The sequence below is a fragment of the Microplitis mediator genome, chromosome 1 (assembly GCF_029852145.1).
Source record: "Microplitis mediator isolate UGA2020A chromosome 1, iyMicMedi2.1, whole genome shotgun sequence".
Lineage (NCBI taxonomy): Eukaryota > Metazoa > Arthropoda > Insecta > Hymenoptera > Braconidae > Microplitis > Microplitis mediator.
This window is the reverse complement of record NC_079969.1, coordinates 23,149,510-23,176,725: the sequence shown is the minus strand read 5'-3', so window position 1 is coordinate 23,176,725 and position 27,216 is coordinate 23,149,510. Positions and strand designations below refer to the sequence as shown.

General features: G+C 32.6%; 1 protein-coding gene across 6 annotated transcripts in view; it reads left to right on the top strand.

Moving 5' to 3' along the window:
* LOC130664844 (semaphorin-2A) overlaps positions 1-27,216 on the top strand; it is a 453,448-nt gene that overhangs the window by 144,989 nt on the left and 281,243 nt on the right. For 5 of the 6 annotated variants that reach the window (XM_057465339.1, XM_057465102.1, XM_057465412.1 and 2 more), the window contains one exon: positions 9,976-10,175. In XM_057465339.1, the coding sequence (XP_057321322.1) occupies positions 10,158-10,175 (18 nt within the window). In that variant the 5' untranslated portion in view covers positions 9,976-10,157. The remainder of the gene's footprint in view (positions 1-9,975; positions 10,176-27,216) is intronic. The other variant, XM_057465488.1, reaches the window with a different exon arrangement.

Sequence of the window (27,216 nt, the reverse complement as noted above, 5' to 3'; positions counted from 1 at the left end):
TTAAGGTTCTTGTTATTCTGGTTATTTTACAGCAAAGTTATTTTTTTCAGGTTATTTTATTTTATTGTGGTCCCAGTAAGAGAAGAGACCTCGGAAATTGCCCCCACTATCAAACATTTATGAACTGCGCATGCGTACAGAAAAGTGGGAGAACATTTAGCACATGATACATCTAGAGTAGGAGTAAAAACCGACGATACCCGAAGTCCAATCTCTTGCTGAGATGACAATAGGTTATTTTGTTGGAGTTATTTTGTCAAGGTTATTTTGTCCGAGGGTAACCAGTCGCGGCACCAAATTTTATGCAATTTGTTCAGGTTCATAAAAGCGACATTTCTTATTTTGCACTGTAAAAAATCGGAAGTGAATTCGGAGTGATTACGATTTTATATAACTCCGAATTCACTCCGTCATTTGGAGTTCGTTTTTTCAGCGGAGTAATTTTGGAGTGATCTGGATTTTATTTAAATCCAGATTCACTCCGATATAGAGTTTTTATATTAAAATAAACCCCCTTTAGAAGTAAGTTTTACTTTGAACCGGAGTTTCAATATTAAAACAAACTCCCCTTCGGAGTGAATTTCACTCCAAAGGGAATAAATAAATACGCAGTCACCCGTTTCGCATTCACTCCGGATTCAATGGACATTCACACCGCAAATTTGTTGCAGTGTACAGCTACACCGCCATCAGTTCATTTGAACACTGTTTTTTTTTCAGAACACCATTAATAGATCATTGAATTTCGAAATTATCACGTTTAGTTAGCTTACGATATCAGAGATATGCACTCGCGTTAGCCATTCAAAATCCGATTATTAAATGTAATGATAGTTTAGTGAGTACGTCACATTGAGTTTATTAAGCTTTCTGTGAATTTATGATTACCTATAATGGAAAGTGTTAGTCATTCATGTTTAAAACACTGTGAATATCAATTATCGATTAATAAAACGTTGAGTACATTTATTATATAGTTGATGTGCGTGCTTTATGAAATCGTAATCCTTTTAACATTAATGTATAGAGAGAGAGAAGTAATAAAATACTCTCGGCTCTGATAAATCAAAAAACTCACCATGTTTTGTAAGAATAATTAATTGTATTTCAGTACAGTTTAAAAGCTCGTTTGAACATTCATCTGCGCTAGCAGTTCATTAGTTATTAACGACTTTTTAAGTGCCGTCGAATAACCAAAGAGACATACAAACGCTTTCATAACCATTAAAGTGATCATTTTACTTTTTATAATTCCCAAAAGATTGAATGGAAAATTATTTCTGTTGTGCAGCGGGGGGTGAGACGGAACATTTAAGAATTTTGTTAGTTTACTATTGAAGTAATTAGTGCATTTTATCATGGTCAACTGGAAAATAGGTTTTTCATGTTTTTGACAGATCTCCAAATTTTGAAACAGGACAGTAGTATGCCCCCATCAGAAAAATTACAAAATTAAAATCAATTTTTGGGGTTTTTGTATTTTGCCGAAGCCCAATGTTTCATATAAGTAATTTAGCCCGCCAGGACACAAATTATTGCATAGTATACGGAAAGAAAATTATGGGAACGCTTCCCATAATTTTATGAAATTTTTTTCTATACCATTATAAGGGTTCCATGACAACTGATCTCAGACAACTGATCCCCGACAAGTGATCACACGACAATTGATCCCACAGACTAGATCCAACTGACAATTGGTCCAACTGAAAACTAATCTTCTAATTCATCAGTTTCATCAAGATTTTCGTAACTTTCATTATCATCATTTTCAAAACCATCATCTTCATCATTTTCAACTGAATTTCGATGGGATCAGATGTTGGTGGTATCAATTTGAAGGGATCATTTATCGTGGTATAAAATTGTTGAGATCAGTTGACGGCACACCAATTATAGGAACTGCGACCGTAAATTGTAGGAACAGTTCCTATAATTATGAGGATGCTACTCTCTAAACATGAATAAGTGAAATAAGTGAATATTCACTAATTCTGAGTGCCAACTTAACCACTTTTTGAAAAAAGTGGTTCGGTTTGCACTTCAATTTAGTGAATATTCACTTATTTTCACTAATTCATGTTTAGAGAGTACCCATAATATTATAGAAATGGTTCCTATATTATTCCTATTATAGGGAAGACATTTTGTCGCCTTTTCTTTTCTCCTTTTATTATTTATATAAAAAGTATGCGTACGTATATGTATATATAGACGTTATGATAAATCTTATTACTTATCATTTTTATGACTGAAAATAACGCTTTAGTGACTCATTGAAAAGATGATGAAACATTGATAAATTTAGCCATCTCATGTTTTCAGTATCAAGTGATTTTATGGAATATAATGCTTGGGTGCAATGGAGAGATGCATAAAACATTGAGATTATGATGTATGATCTTTCATCGAGTTTCAAAGGCTTTTCGCTCTCTCAATATACACTCAGACTATGATTGATTACCGTTTTACTGTTGTACAAGATCTTGCAATATCTACAGTGGAAAAGTATAGTCTGCTTTGAACAAATGTATCAACAATGAGTTTGATAATTTTATATATACACGTGTTACAAACATTTTTTTTTCACGTTTTAGCGTAATTTCTTGTACCAAATTTTTTACCCCTTATAGTGCAATTGTGTGATAGAAGTATGTCTGAAAAAAGTTAAAAAATGAATTACGTCATTGCATATTTAATAAATTTTTCAAGTGTTCAAAATTAGTCCTAAAGTGGCCAAAAACGGTACCTTTACCCTATATTTCTAGAAACTCGGTACTTAGGTGTAAATAGTATACAACAGCAAAGGAATGTTAAATTTTTTATTAAAGAATTTTACATTTTACATCATTTCAAAGAATGCCATTTTTTGGAATTAAAATTTTGATTCTTGATATTTTTTTTAAGTAGTAGATTTTACAAAAATTTTTCTTCTCAATTTTTGTAAAGAGTTTTTAGAAATTTTAGACAAATTCTACAAAGTTCCTAAACTCAGTTGCTAAAATTCTTCAAAGTTTTGACTGAAAACACATTTTTATTTTTTTGATCCCGGATAATACTCAGGTCTAAATTTTTCGATAATTTTTATGATCTCCATCATTGATACATACACAAAAAAAAAGGATTTCTTAATGCAAAAAATTTTTACTGGCCTCAATCAAATTTTCTCTTGCGCCAAAAAGTTTTTTCCAAGCCTAAGAAAATTTTAGTCTTCAATTCGTAGTGCAAAATATTTCTTGCGCCAAAAAATTTTTTTTTTTTCGATGTACAATTTAACTGTACCATCGTAAGATTCTATTTCTATTATTAATCTTCTTCAACAACAGATTTTATCCCGGCATTCTGACATATTGGTGGCAGTTCAGTCTTTAATATAAGAGAATACGATGATAGAGCATATTTTTATTCGTGCAAAAAAAAAGTACATACTAAGCTTATATTGAAAAAAAAAATTATTATAAATACTAAATAACAAGCATTATTAGAAAATTTTAAATTACAGTAATTAATATTTACTTCTCGTCGCGACGATGCATCAGAGGCGTCGGAACGTGTAAAAAGTTTTAAGTAAGGGGATCGTAAAGTTGTTAGAAGCTCGTTTATGTTATAGAGATGATTGTAAGTGGTAGGAGTGCGATTTTTCACTTTCACTCTCTCGACAATCCCTAATATTCCCTTTTACGCGTGACAACCGATTATAGCTCCCATTATTGTCGTTCATTTTTTTACACAGCTGTCAAAATATATTTTACTATATTTACAGTCATTTTTAACAATTATTTCATATTTATACTTTTAGTATTTTCATCTAATGCAATTTTACTTTCTCTTATTTATCATCCTTTCAATAGAAAGGGAGAATAAAAATATTACAGAGGAACAATAAAAATTTATAAAATGTTTAGTAAAAGATATAATAGCTTTTGTATGTTATAACGCAGAATTTATACTTTTACATACAATACATATAATGAGATATATAAAACATGAATATATTTCTATGGTATAATAAAATTTACATGGGAGAATTTTTTTTCTTTTTTTTTTTTAATGAGTACTAAACGGAAACACGTAGAGATGGAGGTATAGTGATGAAAAAGAAGAGTATAGGGAGGAAAATGAGAAGACAAAAGAGCTCAACGGGTTTCCGGACGACGTACCTCTCGACGTGAAAAAGGCTTTAGAGGTGTGAATAACGAAATTTCGCAACATAATTCCAGCTTTACGTCTCTTACACTGGCTGCTATCGGCTTTCAGAAATTAGTCGACGAAAATAATAAATTATTGAAAATAAAACTTAAACACTTGGGCGATTTAAAAGTTAAATATTTAAAACCAGAGAAGAGATGAAGACGAGATTTCTATGGTGCAGTTAAAGACGACACTCTTGGGAAGTTAAAAGTGAAAAGAGCGACTCGTGCATTCTAAGGTAGAGTAAAGGGTGAGAGCACTGCCGCAAGTGAAAGGGTGAGATGTAAAAAAAAACTAAAGAGAATTGTCGGTCGTCTGGTAGGACGTCTAGTCACTATTGTCCTCACACGAGGATGGACTCAAAAATGCAAGCAGCCTTTCTGTTTTGGGGGAGCCTCGCCGCCGGAAATACGACAACTGCCGCGAACCACTCGCGGTAGGGAAAAGAGAATTGCGACTTCACTATATATAGGAATAAAAAAAAACATACGTGAGGGTGCATTATATAAAAGAAGCGTAGCTTAATGTACAGTCGAATTTTTTTTTCTTTACACTTATGGTAAAACTTATAGTATTTTAATACGAGGAGGGGGCAAGATGATCCCCAATTTTGTAATGGCTGACTCCGAAAAATTATAAAAAAAATTTTGGCATGCACAGTAGGAAATATTTTGCAGATATCACTATGCTAGTAAGGGCTCGAACGCCATACTGTATGGTATCGAAGATTTTTATAGGTTATAAAATTGTATGCATAGATGATTCAACCATTGCGGGAATAGTAACATTGGCAGAAGTTGTCGCGGATGCCGCAATGTCAGTATGGCCGTCAGGCCCATCCACATGGCTTCTGGCCGATAAACCTAGTCTAACGACATCTATATAGTTTTGGAGGTAATACGATAGTATACATTGATTGACACGCCAGAAATTATGGCGGGAAAATCTAGTAGTATTGTGCCCTCGGCATTGTAGTATGGCTCCCAGGACCATGCTGTTTCGCCGTGTCTGCTATGCATACGTGTGAGCAATACAACAGCTCCAGTACTATACAGTATAGTAAATAACGCCATACTTCTGTGACTCGTTACAATACTGTCTTGGAATATTTCACATACCATTTTAGTATCTGTCTTGAAACCATACCAGCATGGTGTTGAACGCCATGCATTTCTTACCGTGTGGTGTTTATAGAGAGGTAACTTTTTTACGCGTATAAATAAACTGATCGGGGTAAGTTAGACACGTGACGAAAAGTCAACAAAATTTATTTTTCTGTCTTCATTTTTATTGTGAGCCAAATTGTGTACCTGTAAAAATTGACTGAACGAGGCCAGTTGACCCACGATAAAAAATTTTTAGATTTTATTTCTACATATTATTTTTTGTCAGAAGTAAAATAATTATTTTATGTTATAAATAAATAAATTTAATAATAAAAATAATTTTCATTTTCGTAGCAGGTCTACTTTACCCCTTAATTTTGAAACTTATCAACTGAAAAATCAATTTTTTACTTAATCATGATCAAATATATCGGCTAGTTTGATATTAAACTAAAATTCTTCAATAGATATTTTGCACCTGTCTTCTCTCTATATATTCTAAAAAAAAATCAACTTACTTTCATAAAATTTTTAATTTAAAAATCTCTGTTTATAAATTTAAAATTAAAATCTTTTTATTTACATTTCGAAATAAACTTATAGTTAATACAGATCTAATAAAATATTTATTGTTTTAATAAAATAAAAAAAGTAATATCAAGTGAACGAGAGAAAAAATATCTACACCGTATTCATTTCTTTTGGCAGTACAAAAGACGTCATCATAACCTCTGGCATCGCAGCTCTCTTTGTACAATTCCAAGTCCTGTCTCTTCTTTTTCTACAATAAAACTTTTTTTCTTTAACTTTCCGTCTCTTCCACTTTGTGCGTACAATAATTTACAATAATTATCTGTAACAATATACTCATGAATGTTATTTCCAGATATAGATTTTTTTTCGTTACCACCGTCGCCGTAAAATCGACGTTACAATCTACAATACATATAGTAAACGAACGAAGGGTGTGCAGACGGCTTGTACAATAAGCGACGTCGCGCCGTCGGGGTTTGCTTTCTACATGCACCGTGAGAAGAATTAAGGGGGTGGAATAACCCTAGACGACATTAATAGCATTACCTTGAATTTACATTACCTATACAATGTGTGCTTTGATTTGTACATAGAAACTTTTTTTAAAAAGAATCTCGCACAATTTTTTTTCTTCTTTCAAATAACTTTTCGCTGTTTTAAACTTTTTCATCCTTTTTAATAAATTTTAAAATTTATTTTCTTTCTTCTTCTACTTCGTTTCCATCAAATTAGAGCGCATTGTCGATTCTTTTTGCAGCATCAAGTGAAACGAAAAGGGTGAATAATTCAAAGGGGAAGGAGTCGTGTAGGGTTACATAACGAGATGTTCGTCAGTATACAATTAAGAGAGATGAGGCTGGCAAAGAATGTAATTAATGATATAATATATATATTTTTTTGTTACCATTTATTATTTTTACTTATAACACTCCACCTTTTTCATTTCATTTATTTTTCCTTTTAATTTAATTTTCTCGCCAGTTATTTATTTTTAATATCCTACCATCAATTTTTCTTCCCACTTGCAATCCACACTTGATCTTTTCCGGACATTACGAAAAAACTGACCGCGCCCTCCTATAACGGACACGCCTCAAATCCGTGAATCGCTTGGTAACGAATGTTAAAAGAATCACTTATTATTCCGAGTCCGTTTGTTCGTTTGAATTATACTTATCGTTTATTAGAGAAAACTCGTAAATCCAAAGCACACTAACTTTTGGTAATTAAAGTAGAATTCATTGATTTGATCGAATTTTAATAAAAAACATCCTTCAGTCTCAAAAAAAAATTTTGTAGTATAAGTTAAAGTTGAATCCATGTAAAAATAGTTTTTGATACTTTACAAAAAAGTGGTGTTAGTCCACGTTATTGAAACAGTGTTTAAATTTTTCCCGGTGTTAAGTGGTGTTAAAAACAAAAGTAGTTTTTGAAGTATCAGAAGTGAAACTGTATTTCGAATACAAAAAAAAATTTGTGTTTCAAAAATTAATAGTACGACAAATTTCCAAATTTATGGAAAAATCGAAAGAAAATTTGTCCTTAATTACATTTTGATGTTATGGTGCAAAATATGGGAAACAGATTTTTATAATTCTTTGCAAACTAGTTCAGTGGAAAAAATAATAAAAAGTTATCAATGATTGATTCATCATCTTTAATTCAGTTATTACCTCATGAAAAACATGAGAGTGATAATAGAAGTAATCATTGCATTGTTTCTAAATATTTAATTTGATAAGTGATCAAAAATTTATGCAATTTCTTCAGTTTAGTAAAAGTGACATTGCTTATTTATAGGTAATGAATTATTTTTGTCTCAATTAATGATAATTTCGTAATTTTAACTGAATATTGTTTTTATTTATTCCGCATGTAGACCCTCCCATACAAAGCCGCCGAGCTTTGAAATTTTCCCATAGATCGGCCGATGCCTGGTTTGCAATGATTGGCCAATAAATGGCTAACTATACTGGCCCGTGCATGGTGAATCATTGACAGCCAGCTTTTTGCTTGTAAAAATGGCGTACAATTAACAGCCGATCGTTGGCCAATGGTTTGATCGAGTGCTCTTTGCTGATGATCGATACCAAGCTTTGGCTGATGATTGATTGCCACGATTGGCCAATGCTTGGCACACCGTTATCATCCGATATTTAGCCGATCTTCGGCCGATGCTTGATAATTGGGCGCCATTCACGACCCAGTAATGGCCCGATTCTTTTTTTTGTATAGGCTTTTCACGTGGGTTGGATAACACCAGTAAGTAGCACCGCAACACCGTTGTGTGTCCGTTTTAACACCGCAGTGGTGATAAAATAAGTCCATTTTACCGCTGCTTTTTACAACGTAACAGTTTTTTTTGCCAACTAGAGGATAGATTTAAAGAGCCGAAATAAAAGATCGACATAGTTAAACAAGGGCTATATATGGTTCGCCTGACATTAAGAAAGCTACTAGTAGTTGTGCCAATTTAAAGATCGTCGAAGTTGCAAAGCTTCTCTCAAGTTTTCCTCTGGGCTTTAAACTTTTAACTTGGAGCCTTTTCATTTCAACCATCTCGCATCCTATCGTACCGTGTCAAGGGAGTAATTTTCCTATTCTCACGATCTCATTTTTTTTTATTCCTCAATTTTTTTTAACTGGTAATTTTTTTTCTTTCTCTCATGTCTTTATGGCCATATATATTTTTTTTCTTTATAACTGAACATCATAAGAGAAAAAGTAATGCACGACGTAGCAGTTTTAGTTGATCTCACAGCCGATTGAGATTGAAAGCGAGTCTAGGTATTAGTATCATGAAGCCCAATATTCCGAGAGCTGTCTCTCGGGATTTCGTTTTCGTATGCTATCATTTCTGCCGCTACCGATGAGACTAATATTTTTTTTTTCAACATTCGAGGCTTCAGCCCTCTTCCGAACCCGGTCGATCCATCCTGGCTTTAGAAATAATGTTACATATATCGCTTCGAAAAATAAAATTTTGTACTAGCAAAGTTTTTATTTCCATGATAAATTATTTTACACGAACTTTGCATTACATTTATCATAAGAGTGTTTAATAGACCCATCGATAAATTTGTGTTCAATTTTTTTTCCGTAGCTGTGTACCCGAAACTACAATTTTTTTATTTCAAAAAAAATTTTTAACTTTATTTAAATCCATACTTTTCTATATGGATTCCTACGGGTTCTTGTGCGATCCCACATTAATTTTTTTTTATAGGGTAGTACTGACACCTAAGTACTGCAGTAAACATTAATGGCGGTAGTTGGCGTAACTACACGTGTATTTGAGGTTATTATAAATTAATATTGGCACATTAACTTGTAGTGACCTCAACTACAGGCCACCGAATATTACAAGGCCAGCCTACAAAGACATAAACCAAAAAAAAACCCCTACTACAGCTGCTGTTATTGCAATCATAATTATTTTTGTGTAGGAACCGTTCCCGAAATTTTTTCCACGTGGTTTGGAACTTCTGTTACTTCTCTGCTTTGATGTTTGAGTCATCGTACGCAGTAATAACAGAGTATCATAAATAAATTTTATAATTTCATTAGTACATATAACATCAATGAAAAAAATAATGAGATTATTTAAAAAGATTGAAACAACTATCATATTTCATGGGAGGAAAAAATTTAATTTTAACTTAAAGTTATGGGATAGGCGTTTTTCCCCACCAGACGATGGAAATTATAGGGTGAGGTTCTACTTTTTTTCCTGCCCTCACTCTATTTATTTTAATTATTGTTAATATTAAATAATTAAAAGTAAACGAAATAAAATGAAATTTAATTACTCTGGAAAAAATAATTTACATCTAATGAGATCTGATTAGATCAACGTAGATCTGGACTTTTTGTACCGGGTATATTGTAATATTTAAGTAATTGAAGTAAATAAATAATAATTAATTTTAGGAAATTTAAAGATAGCAAATAATATGAAAGTTTATTAAATTATAAAGAGACCCGATATTTTTTAACGTTAATCTCAGACTAGCTCAGCTAATAAGAGGTTAAATTGCGTAATTACAAAACAGGAGACGAGGGTTGTTTTTCTTATATACATTCAGATGAACTGATATTTTTTTTGGAACAATATACTAACCATAATTTAAAATTTTTGTTTCAGAAATGAAGATTGGACTTTTGAGTTCGCGCATAAATCGTGTGAATGTTATTGTGTGAGTGAAATTATGTTAATTAAAATAAGTGAGTAAAACTGTTTATTAAAATAATATAAATAATTAATTCGTGTACGAGTGAAAATATCAAGTCAGCCGATAATTCAAAAGTTTATCATTGAAGCAGAGAATGGACAATCTTATGGTGAGTGTTCTTCAATAATTAAAAATAGAATAGGGGGAGGGCGGGGAAAACGGTGCTAAGGAAAAATTTTTGTGCATGTGAATACTGTGAATTTTTTTTTTTTGACTTCCTCTGAAAGAATTATACCAAATTTCCAATTGCCATATAAAAATTTTTCGGGGAGGCAAAACGGACTACCCTCCACAAAAATGAAAATGATTTTGTTTCTTATGAAAATTATTGGAAATAAATAACATAAAAAATTTAAATATAGAAAAAGACACTACACTGTAAAAAGAGCGGTGTTGAAATAAAATTACACCGGTGTAGGAGGCGTAATTCGGCGGTGTTAAACCGGTGTAAAGGCGGGGTAAACTGCGTGCGCTCAGAATACTAACTTTGGAAAGCTTATAAAACGCAAAAAATATATTCACACGCATTAAAACACGCGAGCGCACACGCACACACACATGCATACACACACGCGCACTCAGTCAAAAACACATGAACACACATGCGTGCACACTAAGGAAAATATTTTAACACCGGGAAATTTTATTTAACACCGGTAAAAAATATTTACACCGGCGGCGGCGTTATTTTAACACCGCTTTCGGTGTTGAAATTTAACACCTACACTGCTTGGACTTACCCCGGTCATTTTGTACAGTATATATGTATTCTTCGTGGCCAGCAAAATACATTGCGTCTACTGAAAAATCCCTAAAAAAAAAGACGGAATACTCCAAATTATATAAAAATAACGATAAGAGCCGTAAATAACTGTTGGAAAAAAAAAATTTTACCAAATTTTTGGTTCCGTAAGAAATTGCCCTCGGACAAAATAACCTAGAAAAAAATAACCTGAAAAAAATTATCTTTGTCATAAAATAAACCGAACAACAATAACCTTCAATTACGAATTTTATCGTTATAGATTTATGTAAATTTTTTCAGGTTAATTTATAACAAAGTCATTTTTTTTTCAGGCTATTTTATTACGAGGTTATTTTGTTCTAGGTTATTTTGTCGGGGTTATTTTGTCGAGGGTAACCGGTCGTGGCACCAAATTTTCGGGGTGGTCCGTTTTTCCCGCCCTCTACATATAATAGCTGCGTTTCTATTTAACCTTTGTCGAGTGAAATAACTGAGACAGACGTACACAATTTAAATTTCAATTCTCCAATTAATTTTTTTCGTTCGATTTCATTAAAAAATGCAATTTGCTAAATACAGAAATTATTTAATCTAAAATTTAATGAATCATACCTTAAAATAAGACGTTGAGATGTAAAGCGGCTTATAGTGTCTCAGAAAGTAATAAGTATAAAGAAGAAAAAAATAATGCCTTTATATTTCTTATCTGTCGATACATAAATGTATACAAAACATAACTATATTTATGTACACTCATATGTTTACATTTGGTTATATTTTATCGAAAATGTGAAATAAAATGGTGTAACGGTATTCACTATTAAGAGTCAATATATCAAGTAATAAATAAGTCAATGAGAAAGGGATAACTTCAAAGCCAGCATTTACGCATCCTGTGAATGCATACGAAACGTCAAATGCACTCGGTGCGGTCCATCAAAATGCAAATGTCTTTTATCCGTTGGATAATGTATGCGTCCGTCGAGAATCAGTATTCAAAACGAGCACACGCGAACCGACCCTCTGTTACCGCGGATACTGGAGCGTATCGAGAGAAAGTCAGAAAGAGTAAGAGTGAATGAAATGAGCAAAACAGAGAAGGAAAGAAATCCCCGGGATATTCCTCCTCTAACAGACACACTCCGTAACGCCGACCCTTCATCCGTGTACCCCATGTCTGCTCTTCAATGCGGACTAACACGCCTACCCTCTTACTATTGCGGCCAAATCTTTATTTTACGAGCAATAGCATTTGGATCGATTACACTTCTACCAATGGACAGTACTTCCAAGTGATGAACTACTGTCGTCGACCTTTTTCTATTTACTAGTTTGATGGATAACAGAAAAATAATTATTTTCCACTTCTAGAAAAAAAATTAAAATAAATTTTTTAATAAATCGTTTGAGCCACTTGACTTTAATTAAGTAAATTACGGTGTAAGTAGTAGTGGTTACGCAAAAAAAAAGCAATAATTATAATTCTGTATTTTTTATGGTAATTGGACTCGACGAATTTCATTGTTTTTTTTTTTTATCTTTACCCGAAAAAATCTTTAATAGGATTTCTTAAACTTTAAGGGAATTGTATGAAATTCTGTAATATTTTATATTATTAGGGGGGGGGGGTAGGCAAAACGGGGTACCCCGAAAATTTTATAAAAAAATATTTTTATATTTTAAATGTTTTTTAAACTTTCCAAAATCACTCTTTCAAAAATCGAGTGTCAGTCGGAAAATGTTAATGGCTTTTTTTTTATGATAAAAACCAATAAAAATTTTTTTTTCTTCCTTTGCATCCAATAATTGTGTAGAATGTAATTTTTCTTTATGTAAATTACTTACAAAAAAATTTGATTTAATCAATTTTATTTAATATGCAGAAATTTTTTTTTTTTCACCTTTTTAAAGGGGTACCCCATTTTGCCCGCAATAGTAAAAAATTTTTTGTTTCAACGGCAACTGAAATTATTGTTAATTTACTTTGAATATCATTAAAAACAAAAAGATTTAGTGTATTTGAGTCCTCACAAACTTGGTATTTCCTTAAGTACCCCGTTTCGCCTCTTCCTCCCCTATACAGAATATCACGAGAGAAAATTTGGTAAAATTTCATAAAATTGGAATCCAGTCCTAAGAAAATGATTTTTGAAGATTTTATAAAATTTGTATAAAATTTTTTTACAAGAAATATATGAAATCCTATGAAATTTAATCGAATTCCATGAAACTTTGTAAAATTCTATAAATTTTGATGGAAATTCATAAGTTTGAATCCAGTATTTCAAAAAATATCGATTTTCGATATAAAAATTTGTATAAAGATTTTTTCACGTGTAGTCACATTAGTTTTCTTGGTGTGTAAAATTTAGTACCGACTAAAAGTACATCTACCCATTGTAAATAATGGAATAAATTATTCGGAAGTAACTAGCTATATGCTTAAAGTGTGTCTGACTTTACAGACTCAGTAGGAATGAACTTTGTAACCAGACAATGGAATCAAGAGTTTTGTGCACGTCGATTGAATTCAAATAGTCTACTTAAGATTTTCTCAAGTTTGAAGGGGGTAGATCGACCACTTATTTTCGCAAGGTCGAAAGTGTAAGGGGTAGAAAGTTAAGGCTGCAAAAAGGGAACATTCATGTTGCTTATATAAAGAAATAAGAAGTAAAAGTAAGTCGTTTAGAGACAGGATTTCTTTGGTCGAAACCATTCAAAAAAGTCCGTCTATTTATCCAAGTCGGACGCCTAGAAAAACGGGCGATTTTATCGCTTGGTAAATTGAATCTAGTGATTCATTGGAGACTACCAGGAGAAACCAGGAAGCTCTGAAAGAGTGAAAAAAAGGAACAAAATATAAAATAAAAATAAACAGAAAAGGAAATACAAATGCGCGTACAGCGGGATGAAATCCGTTGAACTCAGAGGGAGATTTCCCGTACCTGAAACTTTTGGTCGTGCTTTCTGTGTCGTATGCTTCAATGTTGGCATTTGCATGCAAAAGGGATCCTTTGTGGGAATGTTTATTATTAGATTTAGAGAACGACTGTTGTCAGGAAATCTATTCTGCTGGTATGGTCAGCATTTAGTATGCATCGTTTCACTAAAGGATACGGCAATTTACTTCACAAATTTAATATTATCTTCTTCATTTTAGATTAAGATAACCTCAAATGAATTATTTACTCGTAAAACAATTTTATTCCCATCATAAATTGTATTTCGTTATTCGATTTCAAATTTTATTCAAAACATCGTAATTGACAGAATAACACAAAATAGTTCATTGTTTTATCAATATTTTAAGGCCGATTTGACAAAGCTGCTTTAAGAAATGCAATTGTATTCACGCCTGCTGTATAAAGTAAAAAGCATCGACTGAAAAAAAGCTAAAGCTTTTTTTAGCATCACACAAGCCAATAGGCTGCATTCCTGGTACCCACAGCTTGGCTGTAACACGTTTCAACAATTTATTTCAAACGTCATTGTGGAATCTCATACAGCTCTTGTCCAATCTAACCGAGTCATTCGCCTAGACGCTCGATTTTCTACGTGGATACTTCTTTATTTACTATTTTTTTTTGTCTTCCATTTTCACTCAGTACTTGACAATCTATGGGCACTGAATAAACCGGAAAACTATCGGTGAATTTATATCGCCAGTTTTTTTAAATACCACCTAGCAGTTGAATTTTTTTATTTACACTCTGCAAAATAAATAAATTGCACAGCAAAATTTTTTACTGCACACTAGATATTTTTTGCAAGAATTACCATATAGTACTGCGAGCACATTTAGCGAGCATCTAGATTTTTACTTTATTAGTGTAGAGAAAAAAGGCGATACTACACGGTAAGAAATGTATGGCGTTCAATACCATGCTGGTATGTTTTCAAGACAGATACTAAAATAGTATGTCAAATATTCCAAGACAGTATGGCGTTATTCACTATACTGTATAGTACTGGAGCTATTGTATTGCTCACACGTATGCATAGCAGGCACGGCGAAACAGCATGGCCCTGAGACCCATACTACAATGCCGAAGGCACAATGCTAATCGTCTTACCACCAAAACCATATAGATGTCGTTAGACTAGGTTTATCTGTCAGAAGCATTGTGGATACGGCAACGCAGTATGGGCTCGACGGCCATACTGACATTGCGTCGTCCGCGACAACTATGGCCAATGTTACAGTTCCCGCAATGGTCGAATTATCTATACATACAGTTTTATAACCTATAAAAACCTTCGATACCATACTGTATGGCGTTATTTACTATATAGTACTGGAGCTATTGTATTGCTCACACGGATGCATAGCAGGCACGGCGAAACAGCATGGCCTGGGATCTATACTGCAATGCCAAGGGCACAATGCTACTAGTTTTTCCCGCCATAATTTCTGTCGTGTCAATCAATGTATACTATCGTATTACCACCAGAACTGTACAGATGTCGTTAGACTAGGTTTATCGGCCCGAAGCAATGTGGATACGGCCATACTGACATGGTGGCGTCCACGACAACTATTGCCAATGTTATTATTCCCGCAATGGTTGAATCATCTATGCATACAATTTTATAACCTATAAAAATTTTCGATACCATACAGTATGGCGTTCGAGCCCATACTGGCATAGTGATATCCGCAAAATATTTCTTACCATGTAGAATAATTCTATTTGATACAGCGTGGATTAGATTCAGAGTATAAATTTCCGAGATACTTATCAAAAGTATCATAATGAAGTATCATTGAATGAGTAGTAAAAGATAAAATATAAGTAAGAAGAACAGATTGAGATAAAAACATGTGGAAATGGTAAAGACGCAGTTACGTGAGACGTAATTGGCAATAATGAAACCGCGAATGCCTGGAACATGGGACTTATCTTTATGTACAATAGTAACTGGGATACATTAACAAGCACCTCCGTGCTTCTCACCGAGTACCAGGTGCAACTGCCTATATATACAAGCACTGCTAAATTTAACCAACATGTATACATGTAAATGCATTTTACTATTTAGAGTACAATTTTGCTGGTATAATCCAACGATTCTCTTATAGTTCTCAGCGTTATAATGTATAACTACATGTTACGTGCTTCAACGACCTTTACCATTCTCTCAAAGCTCCTTTACTGATTAACTCTCATGCACAAACTTTCAAATTTACGTTAAAACATCACGTAAAACAATGATGTAGAATTAACTCAATGAAATTTACGATACTGAATGTTGCGAAATTCAAAAGTTAATAAGTTGAGTTCTGCGTCGAAAATTTTATAATTATTAACAAATTTGTGTAGAGTTGCCAGAATATTTTACTGAATTCAATGGACCTCTCCATGTTACATTCCTTCACTTACACATCGCGCGACAATATTTTATCACAATTTAGTGATCACTATTGTCACTGGCTATGTAATTATATAATTACAGAGTTAGTTTAAAATAAATATTCAATATATTATTAAACTTTGAGATCTCCTTAGACAATAAAATCTGTACTAATTTATAGAGATGTATATACCCTGTACGCTTATCAAGAAATAACAATAACTCATTGTACTTATACCAGTACAGTAAAATCAGTTAACTAGAATCGTACTAGTCTCGTCGAATCCACTGGCTCGTCACGTTGTTGGTCGTCGTTATCCTGAACCACCCCGCCGTGAAACGTATATTGCTCGTCCGCACGTGCAAGGTTTCACCACCCTACTATACTAAAAAGAGACAGCATTACAATATACATATATAGATATATAAATATATATATATATATATATATATATATATATATATATATATATATATATATATATATATATATATATATATATATATATATATATATATATATATATATATATATATATATATATATATATATATATATATATATATATATATATATATATGGTAAAAGTGCTGGGCTTGCTGTGTGTTCCACCAAACAGACACACAAGTTGACCACTACTATTTCCCATTTGACCATCGGCAATAGCAATACGAACGACAACAACTACTTGTGTAACCCCTTTTGTTAAAATACTCTTCGTGCCAGTGGTCTGATCAGCAACAACTGATAGGCACACCTCACGAAGGGGATTCCTTAATGTCGTCTGAGTCACTGTGCCACGCGCATTAACCGGTAGCAATAAAGTTGAGTGTAAACAAGCTTTCTGGACACCCTCCGATTCTTGGAATGAACCCTAATGCCAGTTTTTCATGGTGTCAACTACAACAATAAGTAATGAAATAATTCAATACTGATTAATCACATTTTTTATTTACTTTCCTTACACTCTGAGCTGCTAATAATAAACACCTGCTGTTCAGTGATACTGCAATGGATTAAATGAAAACTTTACTGCGGCAATCCCGTATGAAAAAAACAATATATGGTTAAAATATATAAAATCATATATGTTTGCAACAAAAAAATATATGATATATTTTATTGTATATTATAAAAAATCATAGAGATTTTGGCCGATTTAATATAAAATTATATACAATAGTAAATATATGTATTCCATATATGTAACTTATATATTTTTTATATTAAGCTATATATACATTTACATTTACCTTATAATATATAGTATTGATATATTTCCTTTAAAATTCGGAAATATAAAATTTTTGAAGAAATGAAATATATGGTAGCATATAATTTATATTATATATGGCGACATATATTTTCTATGTTATATTTAAGCATATATTTTATCCGGTGTATGTATAGGGGAAGGGTGGGCAAAACGGGGTACCCTCGAAATTTTATGAAAAAAAAAAAATTTTTTTTTTTCGTCTAATTAGTATAAATCCGATATATTTGCGCACTTTTAGCCCTACACATGACACCTGGGGCATAATGGACCAGCCGAAAATCCTGAAAAAATGATTCTTTCAAATTTTTATTGTTAAATTAAAAAAAATTTGATATAATTCCGCATTTATAGCCTTACCCATAACACCTAGGGCAAAATGGACCAGCCGAAAATTTTGAAAAAATGATTCTTTTATATTTTTATCGTCAAATTAAATAAAATATAATACATTAATCCATTTTTCGGCTGATTTGTTATAGCTGGGGCAAATTTGGCCACTAAAAATATTCGAAAATAATATTTTGTTGTTTTATTGATAAAATATTTTAAATAATGCAAAATAATCTGCAATCTAAAAAATCAAAAAACACGTTTTTTGGGTTCAAAATAATGACAAATAAGAAGTACAGAATTGTTTTTTTTTTATTAAATAGCAATTAGTAATTAAGCTAATCGAGGGGAAACGATTTATTACAAAAAAATTTTTCTTGAGTATTATAAAACCAAAAATAGTTGTCAAGAGAAAGAAATACATTCTTAATGATGAAAACAATTTAAAAAAAAAAAAGAAAAAAAAAAACTATCATTTTTTGGAGGGAGGCCTCTCTGCCCCACAAAAATTTTTTTTTTTGCCTTCGTGTCCACCAATGATGTGAAATGTAATTTTTCTTTATGTATATTACATATAAAAGATTCAAGTAATAAAATTTGATCAATTTTCAGAAATTTTTTTTTTTCAACTTTTTTTAAGAGTACTCCGTTTTGCCCGCCAAAAATAAAAATTTTATTTTTTAACGGCAGCTAAAAATTTTGTCTATTTACCTCGAATATCACTAAAAACAAAAAGATTTAGCGTATTTTAGTCCTCGAAAACTTAGTATTTCCTCAGGTACCCCCTTTTGCCCCCCCCCCTCCCCTATGTATACGGGTATATATATTCGTATCAAATTAACTAATTTTGAAAATTTTAACTGCAATTTAAAGAGTATATTAAAATTTAAATCTAATTCAATGGGAGTTGGTCATACGAATAAGAAAGTTTTTTTTCCATACACAATATAAATATATGTTTTTATATATGATCAGAATATATTTGTTGTATATGATAGAAACATATATTTTTATGTATGATAAAAATATAGTTTTTGTATATGACAGGAATATATATTTTCATATATGATAAAAATATATTTTTTGTATACGATTGACATATATATTTATATATGCCAGACATATACGTACTCGTATATGATGAATATTATATTTTTTAGTATAAAAAAAAAATATCAGAAAATATAGTTAAATTGGCCACGTATATTTTCTGATATTTATCATATATTTTGACCATATATGTTATCTTCATACGGGATGAATAATAAGAAATTAAACTTAAGTGAAGCATTACGATCATAATTACTAACGACATTGCGGGAGGTAATTTTTTGGTAATTTTCCAAGTTGTTTAAGATTTAGGAAAGAATAAATGAATGGATGTAAAGTATATTACCCTCTGTTGCATGCCAGACGCATAAATATCGCCTGTTGTTCACTGTTAAGGCTTATCGTTATTCTGCACACATTGGTCGTTCGTCGCAGTTCAAGCGACCGGGCACTAACTGCTTGTAGTTACGCGACAACGAAAGTAGTTGGTATAGAACAGTATTTCCTACACCACGCAATCTCTTTCACTTTCCTTTGCAAACATACTTCTCACACCATCGGGTTTATACTTTTCAAATCCCCATTCACCGTCGACACTCGACTTTAGTAGATAAACAATGGGGATGGGTGACCCTTGTACGCTTTACTCTTCCTACGAGTCTGTTGATGCCCGTAAGCACCGTATTTGCATAGAAACGCGACTAACTTTAGCTATTAGCTAAAACGAGTCGCGCGAAATGGGGGAAGGGAGAAAGAGAAAGCCGTGGCTAGATTCAATTACCGAAATGGCAAATCTCGAGAATCCTTAGCTCGGGTTTCTTACGTGATCAGGGAGTGCTTTACAAGAGTATTGGGTCGCTCTGAGAGCCTGAAAGCGAAGGTATACATTGTCTTAATGTTGTTTCGACTGTCGTGAACGTTTTCGAGCTCTGTGATGTTCTAGTCTCTCATCATCTCTACCAGCAGCCAGGTCATGCGTAACAAAATCAAGGAATGCTGCAGAATTTCAGATCCTCTGTATTGATGAAAGGAAATGGCGCTTGGAGTATCTGGGGAAAATTCTGAGAGCTGTTATAAGGGATGAATACATTATCATAACAGCATACATGACGCTAGTCTATTTACGGTATTCAACTAGGAAATATATAAAAGATCTACAAGATTGCTGTTGAGATCATGTCCTATAGATAGATGTACAAGAGATAGCAAGATCCATATTTTCAATAACCCACGTTAATGTTCAGGGTATGGAAAATTCCGTGTTGTAAATTTTCCACTAAAATATCCGTATCCTCATTTTTCTTATTTTTTTTAACTCGGTTCTAGCAGTAAGTGACCCAGAAAGGCTTCCTTTATAAAAAGTAAACCCTACGCTACAGCTGATATCGTAGCTTCTATATGAATGTATCGTTCAGGTTTCTATTAGCTCGTATAGGTCGTAAGCTTCTTCGTTCGACCTTCTTTCTCTTTCAATAGAACCGACGGCTCTTTTCACCAACTACTCTCATCATCCCTTATCTTCGAGCGCATCTGTGGCCTCATTTGCAGCCATATATGAAATTCGCCTTCATTTTACATAAACTGAGCCCAAATCTCACAGACACGATATATATACACTATTTCATCCAAGCATCTCGTCGTTTTCGTCGTCGTAGCCGTCATAGTCAGCTTCTCGTTATATATTATCTCTAATCTCACTGGCTTTTTCACAGGATCTTGATTTAGTCGCTTTACAGAAGAGGTTATTTACTTTGAAAGTCAAAAATAAATAAGGTCTCAGTAGACATTCTGGTTTTTTTTTTGACTGCCACAGCAGCCTTTTTTATTCTGCTATGCATAGAAGTTAAAAAGAATTTTATTTTAAAAATTTTCAAGCCAATATTTGTGAAACGAAAAAAAGTAAAAAAATAGGACACTGATATAAAGTATTTGTGTCATGCCATCGGCACGAATTTTTCGAATATAAAATATTTTGAAATCCTCTTTTAAAATCGTTGATTCAAGCAAAACGTTAAAAAATCCATTGTTCAAATGCTGCTGTATAATAAAGTTGTTGTTGATAGTATCACATACGTTAAAACACATTGTGTTTTTTTTTATTTTCCAATATATAAAAATCACAATACAGCAATCTCAGCTACTATTTTCATTGCAATGTTATTGCTTTTTTTACTCCCGTTACGGTTTGTCATGATTCTTTCGTTTATATGCTTATACACTTGGAACTATCGAGTACAATGAGTACATTGAGCAAAATAACTACTGAAGTAGGGGCTCGGGTAATCGTCTAGCCCGATACTTTGCAAGCATTTCAAAGAACGTCAAGTGCCCTCATTACAGGCATGATAACGTTATATTAATTCTTACGAAACGACTTGACATTAGCCCCAACGTAAAAGAACGCCGGGAAATCGGTTTATGCGAAAAGCATTATCTGGATACTGGTGTACACACACAATGAAACTCAAAGTAAACATAAAAAAAATAATAATAACAATAAAATAAAAAAGAAAAGACAAGAAAACAAAGAAGATTTCAGTGCAAAGATACTTAGTACTTTTTCTCTTATGTAAAATTGGATTTATTTAATGAAAACGTAAGACGTTTTTTGTCCTGTTCCACGACAGTTTTTTTTACCCAACAAAAATAAATATAAAAATCTATTTCTCTATACAGCATTCTCTGTTAGTCACGCAAACATTTATAAGCATTAGAAAAATGTCTCAAGACATTTTTATTTAAAGACGACAGTAAAATTTTCTAAGGTATTTTTGTTCAGCAGTTTGAGAATATATTTAAACTTTTTTCGCTCTATTCTCTATAATGGTACACGAACTTGGACGATTAAAAGAAAGTTGCAGAGAAAAGATCGTCTTCGTTTAACCCTCTGATCTCTGACAAGAGGGTAGTCCTCGTCCTCGTAGTAGACGACAACGCTGAGGTTTCTTTTAAATATTCATTCGCCACAGAGGCTTCTCCCAGCTCACTTAAATGTTCCCCGTTATCCAGACAGCGTTTTGCTCTTTGCGTATGAGTGTCGACTGTCGTCCCGTTCTTTCCTCAGATTTTTTTCTTTTATTCTTTTTTCCCACTGATGGTCATCGCGGTCTGGAATTAATTCTTTTTCCTGGAATCCCTATAAATTTCTGTAAGCGTTGAAACAAATTTTTGAAATTTTAGTCTTTGATCTGAAAAATATTTTTAGTTTCCGCTATGGAGAGTAAAAATTTAAAATTATCTGTTTCTGAGAGATTTTTTGACTCGAATTTTGACGATTGGAGATAAAATTTTTGTGAATACTTTCAGGATAATACGAATTTTTATTCATTTGTGGCATGTCCCGAGAATATAACAGTCGAGATAAATTTCAGCTGTAAATGAAACATTAAAAAATCATAATTAACCTCCTGCGGCTCAAGCGTTGAAAGTGTAGTCCTGTATTGTCCCTTGTAAGACATTAGATGGCAGGCAATTATAATAAATATAAATGACAAATTTCGATGTCAAAATTACATTCATTTTCTATTGAAAAATTGATTGTCATACATGGTAAGAAATGCATGGCGTTCAACACCATGCTGGTATGGTCTCAAGACAGATACTAAAATAGTATGTGAAATATTCCAAGACAGTATGGCGTTATTCACTATACTGTATAGTACTGAAGCTATTGTATTGCTCACACGTATGCATAGCAGGCGTAGCAAAACAACATGGCCCTGAGACCCATACTACAAAGCCGAGGGCACAATGCAACTAGTTTTTACCGCCACAATTTTTGGCGTGTCAATCAATGTATACTATCGTATTACCACCAAAACTATATAGATGTCGTTAGACTAGGTTTATCTGCCAGAAACATTGTGGATACGGCAACGCAGTATGGGTTCGACGGCCATACTGACATTGCGGCGTCCGCGACAACTATTGACAATGTTACTATTCCCGCAATGGTTGAATTATCTATGCATACAATTTTATAACCTATAAAAATCTTCGATACCATACAGTATGGCGTTATTTACTATATAGTACTGGAGCTATTGTATTGCTAACACGTATGCATAGCAGGCACGGCAAAACAGCATGGCCCTGAGGCCCATGTAACAATGCCGGCGCACAATGCAACTAGTTTTTCCCGCCATAATTTTTGGCGTGTCAATCAATGTATACTGTCGTATTACCACCAAAACTCTATAGATGTCGTTAGACTAGGTTTATCGGCCAAAAACATTGTGGATACGGCAACGCAGTATAGGCTCGACGGCCATACTGACATTGCGGCGTCCGCGACAACTATTGCCAATGTTACTATTCCCGCAATGGTTGAATCATCTATGCATGTATTTTATAACCTATAAAAATCTTCGATACCATACAGTATGGCATTCACGCCCATACTGGCATAGTGATATCCGCAAAATATTTCTTACCATATATAAGTTGTATTCGTTTTTGGAAAAATTTTCTGGTTTAGTGTTCAATTAAACGCGGGCTTTTCAAAATGTAAATTTTGAAGACAATATGACTTTTTTAGCGTTTTGTTCTTTGCGTATGAGTGTCGACTATCAACTTGCCCCGTTCTTTCCTCCGATTTTATTCTTTTTGATTCTTTTATTCTTTTGTTCCACTGATGGTCATCGCGTTCTGGAATTAATTCCTTTTCAAGAATATTTGTCACTTAATTTAAACTCTGTTCTATTGTACTTTCCAATGTATTCATAGCTCCGGTACTTATTATTTCCAAGTTTAATCATAACAGTGTAACTTATGATTGTAGTAAAATATAATGAGTAATGAGTTAACAATAAATGCAAAGAGGATTCTCTTAAATCTCAATGTTTTCGCTTTACTTTGGTAACAATGTACACACAATTATACATCACAGACACACCCAGTATTATAACAAAGTACTACAGGAGACAATTGAAAAAGTTGGCACAATATTTCTATGTAATGGTATATAATGATCGTTACTAAAAACTTTTTAAGTAACACAGTATCGTTGTAATAATGAAAATTTTTACAATCATTGTATACTTTCATTTTATGAGAGTCTTGTCTGCAATAAAGTACGGGAACTGCGATGTTCAATGTTACTGAAAACTATTAGTTTTTTAATGGACAAATAATGCCAACAATAAATCTTACATAATCATGCCTTGATTAATAGCAGCCATTATATTTATACTTGTTCTAATAAACTGTTAGAGCATACAATTAATATGCCTAGTACTTCGTGTTATATTCGCGTTCTAGAAATAATATAATCAATACTTCAATGCTTCCATTACAAATTATCGTTTGTCGTTAGATGAAAAACTGCGCAATCAATAAACTTTTTCTATGCTTGAAAGAATTCCTATAAATTTCTTCAAGCTTTTGAACAAATTTTTGAAATTTGAGTCTTTGAGCTGAAAAATATTTTTAGTTTCTATGGAAAGTAAAAGTTTAAAATTGTTCGTTTCTGAGAGATTTTTTAACTCGAAATGGTAACGAATTTCGACGTTTTGAGGCAAAATTTTTCTTAATACTTTCAGGATAATACGAAATTTGATTGATTTGTGGCATGACCCGAGAATATAACAGCCGAGATAAATTTCAGATGTAAATGAAACATTAAAAAATCATAATTAACCTCCTGCGGTCCAAGCGTTGGAAGTGTAGTCCTGTTTTGTCCCTAGTAAAACATTAGATGGCAGGGAAATTACATTCGTTTTCAACTGAAAAATTGATTGTCATATAAGTTGTATTCATTTTTGGAAAAATTTTCTGGTTCGGTGTTCAATTAAACGCGGGCTTTTTAAAATTTGAATTTTGAAGACAGTATGACTTCTTTTGGTTTTAAAATATGAGTGCTAAGTGCGATTTAGATTTGCTGGAGTCATTGAAATGATTGATTACAAAATGGAAAATAAAAAAAATTAAAATTTTCGAGGATATCAGTTTTTGGTGAATAAGAATAAAATGAAAATAAAGAAAAATAGTGAATTTTAATAATAGCAACGCCACATTTTACATTGTATATTTTTTTGGTGGTTAACATTGTCCTGTAATTAAAAGAGACTCATTATTAAATCACAAACAATATCAATTATCATCAATCAAAATCAATCATCAATCAAAAGTAACATCCATCAATAACAATCATAGCATAATATCAAATCAATAAATATTTCAACACAACTATAATATCAGATACTAAAAAATTTCGAAATTTTCATTATAATTTTTTTAACGTTTATTTTTACTGATACTTCGTACTTAATTTATACTTCCGGTAATTTTTGTAAAGGTTATTTTTATTCCAGTTATTATGTTACTCCGTTATTTTATCGCTGTTATTTCAAAGCTGGGTAGCTAAGCCGACACCAAGTCGGTAAGCTTTTAAGGTCTTTTGATAAGTAGGTTTTTAGTAATTAAAAAAACAGTTTGTCACGAATGTTATTTTATTTCTTCAATTTAAAATTTACATGATCTAATCCTATTAAATTCAAATCATAGCAAATGTTTTTAATTGAAAAAAGACCCGTCAAAAATGAACCATATTTGTTCATGTATAGAGCATATACGGATCATGCACGGAGAAGAAAATCAGTAGCAGCTACTGAGTATTTTTCGGTAGCTGCTACTGATTATTTCCGCATCGGCTACTGACATAATCGGTAGCTCTTACCGATTAATTTTTAGTAGCCAATATCGAAATAAATGGTAACGGTGGACCATTATTCCGGTAGCTGCTACTGAAATGGTCGGTAGTCAATCCTGAGAAAATTGTGAGCAGCTACTGGGAAAAATCGGTAGCTGCTACTGAAATGGTCGGTAGTCAATCCTGAGAAAATTGTGAGCAGCTACTAGGAAAAATCGGTAGCTGCTACTGAAATAGTCGGTAGTCAATCCTGAGAAAATTGTGAGCAGCTACTGGAAAAAATCAGTAGCTGCTACTAATTTTTTTGTCCGTATATATGAAAATTAGCGAATTTTCATATATGGCTATTTATGATTATATTAAACTTTATTAAATAAAAATTTTAAATAAGTTTTAACCATCGAGCTTTTATTACACGTGCAGCCGCTTTTCCAACTGAACTGCAGGGGTGGCTTCAAATAAATATGAATGTATAAATAAGTCCAAGATTAAGTCTAATTTTCAAAATTAAATATATTAGTTTATGCTTCCATAAATCAGTTTTAAAAATTTAAGGCTGATATTAAGCTGGATGTAAAAGGTTTAATAATAATAATACTTATCATGTACAAATTTAATTAGCAATTTTTCGACTTTACTTAAAAGTAAAACAAATCTTATAATAGTTTATAAACCGTAGATTAATTATCAAATCTAATTTTTCCTCTTCTTGAGAGCAATTATACTATTCTGTGACATACAAATTTAGTCCTCTCTGATTCCGGGTTAACTTCATCTTCACCGCTCAGACACAGCTGTCACAAAACTGTGAAGTTGAATTCCTTCGGGGAAGCTTCACTGTTTGCATAGTCACGCTCTACAGCTCTAGGCTGAATTGTTGTTTCGCTTGCAAATACTCTCACTTTAGACAAGTGATCCAACTGCCTGCTGCAGGTTTAAATTTTCGACCCAAAATTTTAATTCAACCTGTCTAAATCAAGCTTCTACTGGTAAAACAGATTCACACGATCTAACTATCCAGCGCATGCAGATTAACTACAAGCTTTCATTATTAATTTCAAAAATCAGAATTTTCTTTTCAATTGAAACTATTCAATTCCCATGACAGGAAGTTGAAAATGACTTCGAAAAAATTCTAAAAGTGAATACTTTTTCACTTATATTTTAAAATAATACGTAAGAAAAATATTACATTTGAATTTAGAATTGAAACTCTCTCACAACCATCAACTTCAGAACTCTATGGTAATGAAAAAAATTTCTGGTACCTATGAAAACAAAAAAAGTCGATTCAAATCAAAAAGTATAATTTCATGTATTTTAATTTATATTTTTAATTCTGCTTCATTGTAGTAAACCGAAACATGATCTCTAAGCTTCATGATCCTACACGGAAAAAAATAATCAGTAGCAGCTACTGATTGTTAATCGGTAGCAGCCACTGATTATTTTTCGGTAGCTGCCACTGACTATTTTTCGGTAGCCGCTACCGATTTTTTCGGTTCTACTGACGAATTTCAGTGGACATAAAAAAAATATTTATGAGTTATGTTACACGGGATGTATGTACGAGTGTGTGTGCATGTGTGCGCGTGTGTGTGCATTCTTTATTAAGTTAATAGAGAATAACAATTTTTGAATTTTTTTTTTTAACAAATCAATTACAAAAAAAAAATCGGTCTATAAGTTGACCCTGCGGGCCAGCCCCAAAACTTCCCGCTGTTTTCGAGCTCGTTGAGCTCGAAAACAC